The 16,430-nt window shown below is 47.5% G+C and overlaps 2 protein-coding genes across 12 annotated transcripts in view; both read left to right on the top strand.

The window, feature by feature from the left end:
- Positions 1-16,430, top strand: part of LOC121628724 (NACHT, LRR and PYD domains-containing protein 12-like) — a 2,607,341-nt gene that overhangs the window by 228,355 nt on the left and 2,362,556 nt on the right. The window lies entirely within an intron of this gene.
- The window catches only part of LOC121628723 (histone-lysine N-methyltransferase 2C-like), a 60,254-nt gene that overhangs the window by 35,898 nt on the left and 7,926 nt on the right, over positions 1-16,430 (top strand). For 4 of the 9 annotated variants that reach the window (XM_041967966.1, XM_041967967.1, XM_041967961.1 and 1 more), the window contains 25 exons: positions 65-271; positions 614-1,202; positions 1,284-2,128; positions 2,464-2,745; positions 2,844-3,187; positions 3,262-3,452; positions 3,579-4,016; positions 4,102-4,430; positions 4,528-4,603; positions 4,693-5,064; positions 8,137-8,251; positions 8,337-8,448; positions 8,526-8,589; positions 8,796-9,028; positions 9,622-10,059; positions 10,187-10,294; positions 10,911-11,819; positions 11,932-12,183; positions 12,267-12,452; positions 15,048-15,209; positions 15,304-15,439; positions 15,553-15,676; positions 15,782-15,957; positions 16,050-16,162; positions 16,239-16,370. In XM_041967966.1, coding sequence (XP_041823900.1) covers positions 65-271; positions 614-1,202; positions 1,284-2,128; positions 2,464-2,745; positions 2,844-3,187; positions 3,262-3,452; positions 3,579-4,016; positions 4,102-4,430; positions 4,528-4,603; positions 4,693-5,064; positions 8,137-8,251; positions 8,337-8,448; positions 8,526-8,589; positions 8,796-9,028; positions 9,622-10,059; positions 10,187-10,294; positions 10,911-11,819; positions 11,932-12,183; positions 12,267-12,452; positions 15,048-15,209; positions 15,304-15,439; positions 15,553-15,676; positions 15,782-15,957; positions 16,050-16,162; positions 16,239-16,370 — 6,933 coding nt within the window. The remainder of the gene's footprint in view (positions 1-64; positions 272-613; positions 1,203-1,283; positions 2,129-2,463; positions 2,746-2,843; positions 3,188-3,261; positions 3,453-3,578; positions 4,017-4,101; positions 4,431-4,527; positions 4,604-4,692; positions 5,065-8,136; positions 8,252-8,336; positions 8,449-8,525; positions 8,590-8,795; positions 9,029-9,621; positions 10,060-10,186; positions 10,295-10,910; positions 11,820-11,931; positions 12,184-12,266; positions 12,453-15,047; positions 15,210-15,303; positions 15,440-15,552; positions 15,677-15,781; positions 15,958-16,049; positions 16,163-16,238; positions 16,371-16,430) is intronic. The other 5 variants (XM_041967968.1, XM_041967963.1, XM_041967965.1 and 2 more) reach the window with 5 other exon arrangements.

Genomic DNA, 16,430 nt, shown 5'->3' with positions numbered 1-16,430 from the left:
TTGTAGTACATGAGGACACTTACTGTTAGAAAATGCCAAACTACATCTTGTTTTCTCTCTGCAGCAAAAAGCACGGGACAACCGGGCGGCCCAGCGCATCAACAAGGTGCAGCTGTCCAACGACCCACTGAAACGTCTGCAGCCTCCACAGCAGCCGCAGCCACTGGGACCCTATGACCCCGTATCCATGGAGACAGAGATGGCTTTCAAGGACCCACTGAGGCCTAGAGAGTCCGAACAGGAGCAGGAGTGGAAGTTAAGACAGGTCAGTGTGAGTGTCATGAAAACATCATCACTAGTCTTCATTTTCAGTTGGATCCAAATACAACCAGTTTGGAGTCATGATAGCTGTAAAGCTGATCCAGAGGTACCAAGATTAAGAATTCAGTTAGTGAAAAGGATCATGTCAGGGTCATTTAGAATACATCTGTTTGAAGGATGCTAACCAATGACGCACTTCTGGAATAAACTGCTTTTCATTTCCGAAAGACCTCACAGTGGGTGTGATCTGTCTGATCTGAGAATAGAGTCTGAGAACAGCTCATACTGGGTGACACTTCCAGAAGAATTGTTGAGCGTCACTCATGTTGTCTGTCCTCCTCCTCTTCCTCAGCAAATGCGTCAGAAATCGAAACAGCTGGCAAAGATAGAAGCGACTCAGAAGCTGGAGCAGGTGAAGAATGAGCAGCGGCAGCAGCAGCTGATGTCCAGCCAGCGTCTGTCTGAATGTTTGTCTCCAGATGCTGGCAGCCGCAGCCCACTCACCCCGACCCAGCAACCTGTTCCTGGGGGCGACATCTCCCCACTGCACTCGGCATCGAGCAGGCAAAACCCGCAAATGCAAGGGAGTTCAGGTTTAGGGCCACCAGATGATGTCTTCCTCCGACCTCAAGCTCCTCCCCCTTCAGGTTTTTCCTCACTTCCTCACTCCCCTCAGACTTCCTCTCCTCTCCACCAGCCCCCATCCTCCCCCCAGATGTTCTCTCCACCCTCCTCACGCCCTTCGTCGCCTTGGGACCCCTGCAATAAAAAAGCAGGGACTCCTCGTCCCACCTCCTCCCAGTCGGGGGGTGCTCCAGCCACTCAGCAGCTTTCTCGCGGCTCCCTCAGTGCCTCCCCTGCCCACGACGTCTTTGGATCTCCTGCGCCATCCCCCGACTCCAATACTTCTGATGCCCCTCGGGCCCCCACAGCCCAACCAGGTAACTCCTGTAGTCTCCTCCTTTTCTCCTTCTTCTCCTTGTTTTCTCTTCAGATTAACACCTTCTGTTTTCTCCTTGCAGGGCTTCAGCAAAGCAGAGCAGGTATGATGAGCCCCTCCTCTGGCTCCGCCCCTGACCTGTCTGTCAGACATGTTGGCATGCGAACAGCTGAAACCACCCAGAGGATGAACATCCGTGGGGACCTCATCCAGGGGGTAATCTTTAAAGCCCCCATGCCCCCCCAACATCAGGCTCAGCAGGAGGTGTTTGGCAGCTTAGGAGGAGGAAGGAGGGATCCGCCCATACCCACAGACCTAGGCTTCACCATTTCCCAGACACAGGAACCGATCTTTCCCTCCAGCCCACTTTCAGGCCTCGGTTCCCCCCACCGCAGCCCCTACGCTCAGAACCCTGGCACCCCCAGACCGGACTACAGCCAGCAAACCAGTGACCACTTCTCCCAGCAATCCCCTCTGAGTTCCCGGCCATCCCCTGACCCCTACAGCAACCCTCAGACCCCTGGTACCCCACGCCCCCACTCAGATCCAACCTACCTCACCACCCCTCCTGCACTAAGACTAGACCAGTACAAGCAGCAGCCCGCCAACCGCCGCCCATCCCCCTCCCACCCACCGCTGGACCCTTACAGCTCTAGCCCAGGAACTCCCCGCCCCTCTGAACGCTTTCCCCGCTCACCAGGAAACCAGCGCAGCACAGACCCATACTCCCAGCCTGTAGGGACACCGCGGCCCTCACCTGACCCATACATCCAACAGCCCTCCACACCTCGGCCCCAGAAGACCCACGAGTCCTTTAGTCAGGCTCCAATGGAGAGTTTCAGCACCCAGCCTGCAGCCTGTGGGTCATCCCCTCTAACCTCAGGACCATCTACAGAGCTGGGGTCCTTTCCCCCGACACCCCACCAGGTAACAGCTCAGTCCTCATCTGTCTCACATGTGGTACAATCAGAGAGCCAAACTTCAGACCACTGAGCCCTAAGCAAAGGTTCTGTATCCCTGCTGAGGCCAGCTACTAAGCTGACCAATGATAAATAAGATAAGGTACCTTGCTTTATGATGGAAAATCCTTCATTCATAAAATCTAGCAGTTTTACAACAACTTAAATATTCATTCACTGTTTAAAAAGTTTAAACAATGAATGAAGAGTGCTTAATAGTCTGAATTTTGGGCTTTTTACACCACCATACTCTTAACCCTCCTCCTTTTTTTTCCTCCTCCTCATCATCTCCTCTGTGGTCAGATACAGCAGTCTCCAGTACGACAGCAGCAGCAGGACCAATTTCCCAGAACACCCAGCAGTCAGACCCCAAAGCACCCTGGGATATCGGAGGAGGGCGGGTTCTCCAGCCTGTCATGTCACGCTCCGGGTCAAGACCCATTTGAGCCAGGTCACATGACCCCAAGCTCCACACAGACTGACAAGATGCCAGCCAATGAAATCTCAGCATTAAGCGTGGCTTCTTTAGATGGACCAATGAGTGTGCTTCCTCAGCTGGGTGACACAGAGGAGAAACTGAGACAGGTTCTTCTTCGACTTTACTTACAGACAGTTTGGCTGAACGATGTCGTGTCACTGGAGACTCAGCTGCTTCTTTCTGTCTTCTCTCTGCTCCTGTGCAGCGTCAGCGGCTCCGGCAGCTCATCCTGAGGCAGCAGCAGCAGAAAAGCGCCTTACGGCAGGAGAAAGGTCTGCAGGAAGCGGCCTCTGCTCCTGCACTCCCCCTCACTGCTGGTTCCACCACTCCTCTTCATAGCTGGGCCCAGGAGGACTCTAACTCCGCCGCTCCTCCAGCAGACCTGTTTGGACGTCCTCCTCCCCCTTACCCTGGCACAGTAAGACCTCCTGCTCCCAGGTTTCCTGGGGGTTTCTCTGGGGAGCAGCAGAGGGGCTTCACCCCCGGTGAGGCTCCTTTTCCCAGGCAGAGCCTACCCAGAGAGCTGGGTGTTAGAGGACCAGGGTTGAGGTAAGAAAAGACCTGGTTCAGATCCCGTCTGAGGATCAGATCTGATTTTAACTCTCCTCCCGTTCTCTGTCCAGATTCAGTGTTCCTCCTGGAGCACCAGCAGGTCTTCCCGAGTCCTTCCTGCGTCCTCCCCAGGGAACGCTGCCTGAGCCTGGACTCAACGTGGTGGAGGGAAACCCTGTCGTGATGAGGAGGCCGATGCCCACAGAATTCACCGGGATTCGACCCGTTATGGCTCCAAACCCCAACATACATGTGATGGCAGGTCAGGACACACTGATCGAGTCCAAACCAGATCAGACTAACTTGAACCAACATTCAGGTGAAGGTACTAGTGTCACTATCCAACTGACAAGGTTTTCCTCATTCATGATGTGTCCCCCACCCCCAGGTGTCCCCCAGCCCTTCCTCCCTCACTCCGTCCCTGTCCAGCAACACAATACCATGCCTTACATCGAGCTCCGTCACCGTGCTCCAGAGAGCCGCCTTAGGTTGCCCTTCACAATAACCATGACCCCAGACCCCAGAACCCCACTCCTGCACACCAGAGACCCCCAGTCTATCCTGGTCAGACCCAGTCCAGCCAGGATGGGTGAGACGGTGCTGGGCCAGCAGATGGTGATGGGAGGTGGGGTTGTACATCAGCTGAACCAACCGGACCAGCAGCATCTGGGTCACACAGTGCTGACTCAGAGCAGTGAGGCGGCTCTCCCAGGACCTGATGGTATGGAGGAGCACCTGGAGGGGGAGGACTCAGCTGTTAAGGATCTGGAGGATGTGGAGGTCAAAGATTTGGTTGATCTCAACCTGAACTTGGACCCTGAGGATGGTAAGAACACACATAGTTTGTAGAGATCCTGCAGGTTGAAGCGTACCTGTGTCATGTACATCACTTCTGTTCATTACCACCTCAGGTAAAGAAGACCTGGACTTGGGTCCTAATGACCTCCACCTGGATGACTTCCTGCCATCAGGGAAATTCGACCTGATAGCCTACGCTGACCCTGAGTTCAACCTCGAGGACAAGAAGGACATGTTCAACGAGGAGCTGGACCTTGGGGAGCCGGTGGAGGAGAAGGAGGGGGCAGAGCGGAGGAAGAGTGACTCTCATCTCCTGGAACAGGTGAAGCAGGAAGTGAAAGACGCTGTGAAAATGGATGGTGGTCCTTCTGTATCTCAGCACCCTGCAGCTCTTGGAGCTCCAGGAGCCGAGGCAGCAGCTTCCTCTGCCCTCCTCATCAAGGTGGGACCATCTCTAGCGTCACTTCTGATCAATAATGAGTGCAGATTATCAATCTTTTTCCTAAATGAACGTAATGAATAAGTTCTCCTTCCTCCAGGAGAAGCTGGAGGACTCTGGTTCTGTTTCAGGAACTGTTGCAGCTGTACAGGCTCGGGATCAGGTTCCATCCACAGGTTTGACACCCCCCCCCCAATAGTCAGTTGTTAATGTGAAGAACAGCCAAAGTTAAATGCCGTCTCCTTTGTTTCCTCTCCGTCTTCAGGACAACAATCTGTTTTCCAGCAGAGACCCTTCGGGCCGTCCTCATCCCCAGCTCTCCCCAGCCCTCTCCCTCAAGGTCTCCCAGTGTCACCTCACCCCACTTTGACACCTCAGGTTCCCCCCACACTACCTCACCAGCTGCCTCCTCAACCTCGCCTCCTACTCAACCCCCAGAGCCAGACTCCACACCCGGGCACCTCTACCCAGAGCCAGGTCCAGAACCAGAACAAGTCTAGGCCTCTGCTCCTGGAGGAGCAGCCACTTCTCTTGCAGGACCTGCTGGACCAGGAGCGCCAGGAGCAACAGCAGCAGAAACAGATGCAGGCCCTCATCAGACAGAGCTCCACGCCAGAGACTGTGTTTCCTGACACGGGTAAGACTTGGACTCTGACAGACCTGAGGAATCATTTATCAACTGTACCATATAAGTACAACTCTGACCATTCGTACGCACAGAATCTAGTGGAAGAATAGAGAAACTGTAATATCTTTGCAGACATTTCAGTGATCTGGAGCCACAAGCATTCTTCATGTAAAATAAAGATCAATCAGTTTTATTTATATTTTTTCTTATTAAACAAAAGACCTCTGTGACAGACAAGTGAGAATTTATTATCACTGATCTGGCGGCATTAGATCGTATTTCAAACTCTGATCCACTATGAACGCGACTCATTCTGATGAGTAGAAGAGTTAAGCTAAGTGCGGAAATGCTCCTTAAACTTGTAGTTTTAATATTTATTTCACCAGGAAATGATCCATTGAGATTAAAATGGTATTTAACAAGGATGTCCTGGCTGTCCCAGATAAAGCAACAATGCAGACAAAATGCAGAGTACAAACAAATGTAAGACATTTAACAGTTTTGCAACAAAATCACCAATACTTACAAACACTTCAAGCACAAAATCTAAAGACATTGTGATTAGTTATCGAATAGAAATCAGATCAAACACAACCACACGTTGCAAGTACAACTGGAAACTAAAACCTCAGATATCTTTTGTTTAAAACTTAAAATAGGGATGAGAGACTCCAGCCTATGTGAGTCTTTTGCTTGCTCTAAAAAGTGGATAAGGACTGCGGATCGTACAGAGTTTGGTAGATTGTTCCACCATGAGGGAACAACAGATGAAAAGAGTAGCTACTGATTTTGCACCTCGTGGTGGGAGCACTAGGCGTCTCTCCCTGGCAGAGCATAACTGTGGAGACGGAGTGTAGCTCTGGATTCAGGAGTGAAGGTAGACAGGAGCCGTTTGGGTTATTGTTTTGTAAGCCAGAAGCAGAGCTTTGAATTTGATGCGTGCTGCAACTGTAAGCCAGTGGAGAGCAATTAGCAGCGGAGTGACATCAGCTCTTTTGGGCTGGTTGAAGACCGGACATGCTGCTACATTCTGGATCATCTGCAGAGGTTTTACTGAGCATGCAGGCAGACCAGCCAGTAAGGAGTTGCAGTAGTCAATGTGTGAAATGACCAGAGCCTGAACCAGGAGCTGTGCCATGTGTTCTGTCAGGTAGGGTCTGGTCCTCCTTATGTTGTAGAGAGCAAATTAGCAAGACGTTTATCTCTGGTGGTAAGGAAGGATTTGCTGGAAAAACAATGAGATTAGTCTTGGACAGATTTAGTCAGTCTTGGACCTGGCGGTCCTTCATCCATGCGGAGATATCAGTAAGGCATGCTGATATTCGCATTGAGACGGTTGTGTCATCAGGTGGGAAAGAAAGGAAAAGCTAAGTGTCATCTGCATAGCAGTAGTAGGAGAAGCCATGTGATCTAATGACTGCACCAAGTGAGGAGGTGTATAGTGAAAAGAGGGCCAAGCACCGAGCCCCGAGGCACCCCTGTTGTCAGCCCATGTGATCTGGACATTCCCCCTCGCCAAGATACTCTGAAGGATCTTCCTGTGAGGTAGGACATAAACCATGAGAGGGCTGATCCTGAGATGCCAAGCTCCGAGAGTGTGGAGAGGAGGATCTGGTGATTGACTGTGTCAAAGGCAGCAGACAGGCCCAGCAGTAGGCAGTCTCTGGCTGGAGCCGTCCGGGGTCGTCCTGGTGGATTCGTGCTCCAGTATTGCTGTTAGTCTGCCACTAGCCTCAGTACAGGCGTGGTTGCATTTGCACATCACACTCATTTTTGAGTCCTCATACTCTGCCTGCTGACACAGTCACTGTGCTGTCCAGTGGGTTTATACGCTAAGAGATACTTTTGTTTAGGTGTGTTTCTAGGACTGCGGTTTATTCTATGACACATATTTGTCCTTTTTTGCTTCAGCTTGCTCGTCTCTTATAGGTGCTCATGACAATTGTCATTGTTTTCCTGTAAAAGCCGTATGAAATTCTCTGTTGTGTTTCTGAACAGGTGTAGCAGTTGGTTGTCTGGTGTTAGTTTGAAGGGATTGAAGGGTCTGGTGTATCTGTCTCCTTTCTATTTTTTATACTCTTTTTCATTTCTGTTCATACTTTCCTTTTTTTCTGTCCGGTTCAGCAATATTATGGAAATTCTGTAATTCTAAATTAATTAATTGATTAAAAAAGTATTTAAATAAAAAATATAGGATTATCTAGAGGAGCGTTATACCCATAAAGTTTTCTTGGCAAAGCAAATGTGTTTGACCCAATCTGTATGCTATGGTGCTAGACAGGACAATTAAAAAAATCATTGGCCGGAGTTTTGCAGATTAAACGGCGATATTATCATAAAACGGTGTCATGCAGAATGATTTTATTGTGCTGTTTATCCACTAGGTGGAGCTCTGACTCAATTCTATCCCCAGTCCTCACCACTGTCAGTAATTAGAGCAGTAGGCACAGCTGGTAGCTATAATACTGCAAGCTCCATAGAAAGAAAAATTTACAAATCAATGAAATAGAAGTTATTTCATTCATACATACTTTTAAAATGAATCGGCCAATCAATCGGTTATCAGTTTTTTTTCTGCCATATATGGGAATTGGCATCTGCCTCTGTTGTTTTTTTTAGATGTTCATTTAATTGTAATGAGTGAACTAAGTGAAATTAACAGGTAATTTTATTTGATTCAAACTCAGCAGAAATATTTTTTCTCCAAGAAACTCAGTCACTCTGAGGAAGGGATTAAAGTGATTTACTTGTAATTTCTAAAGAGGCGTGTTGTTACCATTTTTTTTTTTTTTCTTGAGAATGTAAATGACCGTAAACGGGCATGAGCAGGTGATATTAGAACATGTCGGAGTTATGAGCAGCTGATTACTTGTGAACGTGTGTAAGACTTTCCTCCACACGTTTGATAAATACAGATTTTTTTTGTACTTCTAAATTTTATTGGAAAGAGTTTAGAACTGTTTCTATCACTGGTTTATAAATGAGGGACCTGGACCCTGACTTGGTTTCTTCTAAGTGGAATGTGTGTACATCTTAAGTGCATGAATTCTCCCTCAGAACTTGTTGTAATTGTGTGTACAGCAGACTTTGACTCCATCTCGGACCCCATCATGAAAGCCAAGATGGTGGCGCTGAAGGGCATCAACAAGGTGATGAGTCAGGGGAACCTGGGTTTAAACCCCATGGTCATCAACAGGTATGACTCTGATTTCAGTTCAGCTTTTCAGGATGTTTATTCAGACTCGTGAATCTGTTCTTCATTACTTCTTTTGTAACTGCAGGTTCCAACAGCCTCCGGGGGCTCCAGTGGTCCCAGGAACCCCAGCAGCTCCAGGAGCCCCAGTGGCTCCAGGCCCTGAGGTGACTCCTCAGCCTCCTCACCTGGTGGGACAGGTATGTAGATCCTGAACAGTGACTTGCAGCCTGTAGTTGAGAAAGTCTGAGTTTTGTCCACCTTCTCTTCCTGTTAGGACGGGAAGTTGAACCCTCAGCTGGTGCGACGAAACCCCCCCAGCTTCGGTCCGGGATTCATCAGTGAGTATCAGACACAAAACAGACTCATGTTGGGCTCAATCTCTGCAGATGACATTATTGGAAATAAACTATGTGTTGACCACTTTTTTCTGATTGAAATGAGTAAACAAGACACTCAGTTAGTGATCCTGTCCTCCACATGGAAACCAGATCAGATCAAATCAGGCTACAGTTCATGACTCAGCATCAATAAACTGTTTCCTCAGATGAGTCTCAGCGCCGGCAGTATGAGGAGTGGCTCGGGGAGACGCAGCAGCTCCTGCAGATGCAGCAGCGCCTCTTGGAAGACCAGATTGCTGCTCATCGCAAGACCAAGAAGGCTTTGTCGGCCAAGCAGAGAACAGCCAAGCGGGCAGGCAGAACCTTTGCCGAGGAGGATGCCGCTCAGCTGCGTTATATCAGCGAGCAGCAGGGGGTGGTCCAGAAACAACTAGAGCAGGTACATGGACCTCAACTGGACATCACTTAGCTGTGTAGTCATAAGGAAACCACTAATCAGTGATGCTTATGGGGGAAAAAGCCTCAATTTGCTAGTGAGCATAAAGATTGGGCTCTGGAACAATGAAAGAACGTCTGATGAGTGCAGATTTAACCTGTTCCAGAGTGATGGAAGCATCAGGGTAAGAAGAGAGGCAGATAAAGTAATGTAACCATCATGCCTAATGCCTACTGTACAAGCCTGTGGGAGCAGATCTGGGGTTGCTGCAGTTGGTCAGGTCCAGGTTCAGCATCATTATGTGTCCAGACAATGAGGTCAGCTGATACCTGAATATACTGAATGAGCAGGTTATTCCATCTTCTCGATGGCACAGCCATATTCCAAGATGACAATGCCAGGATTCATTGGGCTCAAATTATGAAAGAACTTTTCAGGGAACAGGGCACATGGTTTTCCCTTTAATAAAACATAATTTTCTCCCACCACATCATCTTACAGTCCTGCATCAATTAACACACAGTTCACACACATTCAGACATTTAGCATCAGGTGAGACAGGAGTCAGCTGTTTACAACTCTGTGTTTTTACTCAGATCCGGAAGCAGCAGAAGGACCACACAGAGCTGATCGAGGACTACAGGAGCAAACAGCAGAGGGTTATGCAGCTGCCCAACCCCCCTATTATTACTGCACCAGCACCCACCACCCCCCAGAACCCACACCCTCAACCACTTGTACCCCTGCAGCCTCCCCCGGCTGGGCCCACACCTGCCCATGTCCCAAACGTCCCAGCTGGTTGGATTTCCGGGCCCAGGGCTCCAGGGCTGATGGGACAGAGGATGCCCCCACATCTGCAGCCTCCAATGCTCCCAAGTCTACCGAACAACCCCCAGGGTCCACCTCACACACAAACCCCCCCAACCATGGTTCCTGCCCTTACAGCACCAACTGCTGGCTTCACTTCAGGCCCACAGGGCCCTGCTGGAGGACCCAAGGGAGCCACAGGAAATGGAGTCACACCCGCACCTCAGGTGAGTGTTAGACTGGAGATCAGCTGATCTAAAATTACTCTTTTTCTGATTTTTACAACCTGAGGTTGAATTTGTACTTAAGAGCTTTAGATGCTTCTTCACACCCCCGTCTCCACCTTTGCTGCAGGTGAAGTTTGACGACAACAACCCGTTCAGCGAGGGTTTCCAGGAACGAGAAAGGAGGGAGCGACTGAGGGAGCAGCAGGAGAGGCAGAGAGTTCAGCTCATGCAGGAGGTAAAACATTGCAACTCTTCTGTCTGTGGATCAGTACGTCCCACTGGGTAAACGATGACTTCTGAACTGGTACAGAACCTGTGGTGTTCCTCGGGGCTCCATTTATATTCCACTTCTTCTTTTGTTTGACATTAATATCTGACTGATGAGTTTAAACAGAAAACATTCACCAATAAGGTTGCATAAATTAAAACAAAATGAATAAAAAACAGTCTAAAACCAGTTCTGTTATGAGGAACATTATTCTAATGGAGCAAAGTTGGTAGTTATACTGGTTTAAACGTGAAGAGGTAGGATGTAAATGACTGCAGGGAAGTCTGTTGTAAATTACTACAGTGAACAGAATCAGTTACTAAAGTAAACAATATCGACATTATGACATTTTTATTAGAGGGGGTGAAAGAAGTGAGCCCAAGATGAAGACCTGAGGAGCTCCATGCCGATCTGATGAGTTTTTGATCAGCTGATGTGACCAATAATGATGACTCAGTTGATTGTTTACTTGTGCAGCTTTTTTATGTTGTTTCTTCTCTTCACTTCCTGTCTCTTTGACAGAAACGTTGTTTATGCTGCTGTTTTCCTGTTGCTTTATCGTGCTCTGTTGTTGTGTTCTCAGGTGGAGCGTCATCGTGCCCTCCAGCAGAGACTGGAACTCGAGCAGCAGGACCTCCTGGGAGCCTCCATGGGTCCCAGACCTGCAGCTCAGGTCGCACAAAAACCAGTGCCGGGTTCTGGAGGACCTGCAGGATCAGCACCTGTCCCCAGTGGGGAAAGTCTGTCCCAGATGCCCTTTTACAGCTCTGAGCCTAGACCTGACTTCCTCCAGTCCCCCTTAGCCCTGAGACCTCCACCTCAGCACCCAGGTCAAGCAGGGGCACCATTTCCCCCACAGGCAGCACTCCACCAGGGCTTTGTAGGAGGACCCCTGCACTCTGGAGGCCACCCAGCTCTGGGTCTGCTCCCTGGGACTACAGCAGAGCGAGGCCGGGCCCCCCCCAACCTTCAGACCCGGCCGAGGCTCCCAAGCCCAGCTGGACCTCCAGCCCAGGGACAGGTGCGCCCAGCTGGTGTAGGAGTACCAGGGATGACCCCCTCCCATCCCGGAGGTCAGGCTCATCGGCTTGGACATGACTCCTCCTCTTCCTCCCCTTCGACCCCTTTGCCTCCCTCCTTCTCCTCCTCTGGAGGTCCTGCCTCCCTCATTCAGCTCTACTCTGATATAATCCCTGACGACAAAACAAAGAAGAGGAGGAGCAGGAAGAAAGATGGAGATGATGCCGCCGGAGGGCCCAGGACACCGCTGTCACAGCACTCTGACGACATCACCGCCCCGCCCACTCCGGCTGTCTCTGACACCTCCTGCTCCACGCCCACCCACCAACCAGACATGTCCTTCTCTGCTCTAGCTCCATCATCTGAGCTGGAGAGGCAGCTGTCAGTGAGCTCTGCAGCCCACCAGAGATCTTCCATTTTGGGCCTAGAGGGCCACAGAGGTCCCCTGTCTGCTACTCATCTGGAGGTCAAGGTTTGTCGTTTTTCTTTTTTCTTTCTTTTCATGGTGGTGGTCCTCAGACCATCAGTTTCCTGCCAGTGTTTATATGGACTCATTACTGGGCTCATTTTGCTTTTTCTAACAGGTGGAGCATGAGGAGATGGGGGCCTGTGAGAGGAGTATGGTGAAGATGGAGGAGAGCGGTGGTGATGGATTCTCCTCTCCCCTTCAGGGGGGAGACGGGGGGAAGGAGCTGCTGAGACACCTGCTGAAAGATAAGACCTCATCTGCCACCACACCTTCACCCACCAGACAAGCCCCGCTCACTGCCCAACGCCAGCTGTCCAATGACAGCATCCGGTCTGATGAGGATGGTCCTGGTTTCCATGGCAACATGGTATGGAGTCAGTCAAGTTGCAAGAACATCTAAATCTCTTTAAACTTTAAAGAGTGAGGTGTTAATGTGGCGTCCTCCTCCAGGTGACGAGGGACAGTTCTGGTTCAGACCTGCTGGAACCATCAGGCAAGAAGAAGACTCAGCGCTGCAAGAGACCGACCCAGTCTGACAAAGAGAAAGCTCCTCCCAAATACAAGAGGAGGAAGAAGGACGAGGAAGAGAAGCCCCTTCACACCTCGACTGAACCGCTGATGACACACCTCAGACAGGTAGAGCCAGTCCCTTTACGTTTAGGTCCAAAACACAGAAGACTCTTCACAGACACATCTCAACATCAGAGGATCTCATTTACTGACTTTTGGGGTCTGTAACTTTTCACGATTACAATATTCAATTCAGTAGATGAAAATGCAATATTTGCTGATCTCACCAATTCTGCCACAATATGATTTGGATCAGACTGGATTCAGGATCCAGCGATCGGTACGAGATAATACCCCATTCATATCAAATCACAAAAAGATGAGCTTTAAAATTTTCACATCATGTGGAAAAAAATCTGAAAATATAAATTTCTGTTTGTAGTAGGGTGGTCACAATACTAAAATTTCAAACTCACTACCGATACTAAGGATGGTGCTCGATACTCGATGTTACTTCGATACTATAGAGGCGGAAAATTGTACTATTCTTAGTAAGAGCATCATAAAGATAACAACACCATACAACAAAAATATGATAAAAATATAAGAAAAGACATTAACAGTTTAAAATAAATGCATTATGCATTATTTTAAAGCTCTATTAGTTCATGCAGAGCTACAGTCTTAAACAGTGCTGTCTGTTTGCTCTCTGAGGTGCAAGAAATACAAAACTAAAACAATATTAAACCACTAGTTAGTGTACTTGTTAACGTAAGTGTCCCCTTCTTCACAATACTTGAGACAAGGTCAAGTTAACAATAGAACAAAGTAGTTAAGATTATCAACTTTTTAAAACTAAATTAATTAAAAACATTTTAAAATTTTAGCATTTTAAATGTTTATCTCTACAGTCTACATTCATATCTGACTGTAAGCCAGTAGCAGTTTCGCGGAGTTCATTTTCAGGCTGGTTATGGAGCAGAAGAGGAACCAGCAGACGCAGAGTGGCTTTTAAGTACCTGCGCTAATTAATATCTAACTACACAATAAATTTTAGAATAGATAAGTGTCTGAGAATCAATTTTTTTTCTTTTTTCTTTATTTTTTAGAACACTAATTTGTTGACATTAAAGCAGATATACTGTAAACCTTCCACCCATTTAGAGTCTCACACTAAATATTTTTAGTTATAATTTTATAATAAATAGTTATAGTTTTAGTTATTTATAATAACCAGGTTAATACTATAGTTACACACCACTTCCTTTGATATTAGCATTTCCTCATCAACAGTAGAATTTGTGGTTGTTACAACAAAGCAAATAGAAACAACATGACATGTCTTTTTTTTTTTTTTTTTTTTTTTTTTTTTTTAATAAGAACATCCTTGGATCCATGTCTGATCTATATTTTCAGTTTGGATAGATATTGGATCATGTGCAACAGTAAATGAAAAGGTATATGGACAAAATATATAATAAAGGGAAAAAAGATAAAGTAGGATTAAAATAAGCAGCAGGAAATTTCTGCTTTCTAATTTTTCTTTTTTTTTACCTTTGTACATAAACCTGCAGCTCTGTAGTGGTTTGTGTGGCAGAAGTCTAAGTAATGTTTTTTTCTTAATCAAATTTAGTTTTTATTTGTAGTTTAGATAACCACAACCGGCTTGAAAGATTTATCTGATTATTAGATATATTTACACTGTAGAGAAACCAGACGCTCCTTGAAACTAGTGATGGGAAGTTCGGCTCTTTTGACTCTGCTTCCTTAGAAGAGTCGGCTCTTCATTTTAGTATCACTCAGAGCTTCTATTTTAGTCTAGTTTGGCAGTTATGATCGGTTTGTTTGTTGGTAAGCATTTTTTTTATCACAAGAGCCTTATTTTGTGCATTTTTCTTCATCAGAAAATGTAGTTATTTTTTAACAAACCTTTAAATGAAAAACTGAACACACCACACCAATAGAAACAAGTCAATATAGGCCAAAAATCTGAATATGATGACCCCTAAAATTAACTCATTTCTCAATTTTCTTCTGTCATCTATAATTAAAATATTGCTTCCAGTTCTCTGTGTGTACCTGGTCTGTACCACTAGACTCCCTGTCTTCTAAGAGGACCTTCCTTCTTTACATAGTGGTATGACCCAAGTCTTTCCTCCTATGGAATTGACCACATGTTGTGCCCATCAAAATAAAGTTCCGCTCCTTCTCAAGATTCAACTCTCTTGGACAGGAATTGGTTCTTCTGATTCATTACAAGGAATCCGCTCTCAGAGCTGCATCTTTTGCGCATTGCTAGTTAATACACGCATAAGGCCAGAAGAAGGAAGCAACATGTCCTGTAAATGGGAAAACTCACAAATATAGAACAGTCCAATATATTCCTAACAAATTCTTGAAAGTTAAACAAAATTAAAGATGTTAACTGAGAAAATAAGTTTAACATTGTTTTTGATCTGATAGAAGTTCTTTATAGTGTTATGACATTAAGTTTAGAAACACCATCATCGTATTTCAGGTGAGTCTGGAACAGTCTAGTTTAGAGTAGTTCACCCTTTACAGGGTTGGTTGTTGAAGAAACTATTTTATTTCTGAAGGATATTAGGTCCACAAGGCTTTAACCTCACCTGACTGACTGCAAACCTGAAACAAACATGCAGATTTTTCTGCGTTGACTTCATTAGTGTCAATATTGATGATGGATCTTCATTTCCCTGTTAGCTGTCAGTGCTACCCCTGATGGAGCCGGTTCTGCGGGTAGATCTGAGTCTGTTCCCCCCATATGGCAGCTCCTCTCTGGGCAGAGACTCCAGACTAAGTGGCTCCTTTGGGAACGCCTGTCTGGATGGAGTCACAGACTATTACTCCCAGCTCATCTACAAGGTACAGATGCAGTGAAACTACAGCACCACACCACTTTATATCACTCTGTGTTGATCTGTGTTTCTATTATTCTGTCTACCCTCCCTTCTTCCAGCAGAATAACCTCAGCAACCCCCCCACACCTCCGGCCTCCCTGCCCCCCACCCCTCCACCTGTTGCTAGACAGAAACTGGTAAACGGCTTCGCCACAACGGATGAGCTGACCAGGAAGGACCTCAGCGAGCAGGAAGGTTTGTTAAATTCACCCTCTGCTGGGTCTGAAAAGCTCATGTAGTCTGATTTGATTACTTTATTCTTCTGACAGTTCTGAATGCAGCAGCTAACGTTTGTGTGTTTACTTCAGTGGAAGGTGTATCAGCTCTGAAACAGAAAGAGGAGGAGCTTCTGGCTCTAAGCCACGCCTCCAAGACAGTAGATGTCCCCGCCTCACTGCCAACTCCACCCCACAACAACCAGGAGGAGCTCAGGTAGGCTCCACCTACTCACCAATATCTCATCTAATCAGAGGGCCACCAATTTTTTTCTGTGGTGCTGAGTCACTTTCTTTTTTCTGTGTTTGTTTTTGATTTTAGAGTCCAGGGCTCGTCAGAGCCCGACAGCCCAGACGGCTTCGTGCCGTCATCGTCTCCAGAGAGTGTGGCGGACATGGAGGTGAGCCGGTACCCTGACCTGTCCTTCATCAAACTAGAGCCGCCATCGCCCTGCCCGTCACCTACGTTTCCCATCATGCCATCTGCCTGGGGAAAGGGTCAGTCAGCAGCATCCTTACTGAAGTTTGTTCTTTTTGTTTCTTACCTGTTGCTCACCTGTCGATCTGTCTGTGTTTGTGTGTGTGTCCAGGCTCTGCAGTGAAACAGGAGGTGAAGGCCGAGCCAAGCCACCAGGGTCCTCCCGCCTGCTCCAACACGGACCTGGTTACCATAGCAATAACTCTTAACCCTGTTGCTGCTCAGGTAATTATATTCCTATATGTAAACTTATCGTTAATTCCTTCCTATTGATGACATCACGGCATCTTCATGTTTTCAGAATGTTCCAGGCGTGATGGCAGCGATGGCGGCGCTGCTGCGGGTTCCTGTCCCCATCCACTACCAGCTGAGCCAAACAGCCGGCCCCGTTCAGAGCTCTTTAGACCTTCTGGCTGGAGTCCGTGTGACACAGGTAAGACTGCCACTGACACAGTTACCATGGCAACATGTTAATGGATGTTTAGGGTGCCAC

Source organism: Melanotaenia boesemani, chromosome 18, assembly GCF_017639745.1.
Source record: "Melanotaenia boesemani isolate fMelBoe1 chromosome 18, fMelBoe1.pri, whole genome shotgun sequence".
NCBI lineage: Eukaryota > Metazoa > Chordata > Actinopteri > Atheriniformes > Melanotaeniidae > Melanotaenia > Melanotaenia boesemani.
The sequence above is the reverse complement of the archived record's forward strand: the minus strand, read 5'-3'. Positions and strand labels throughout refer to the sequence as shown.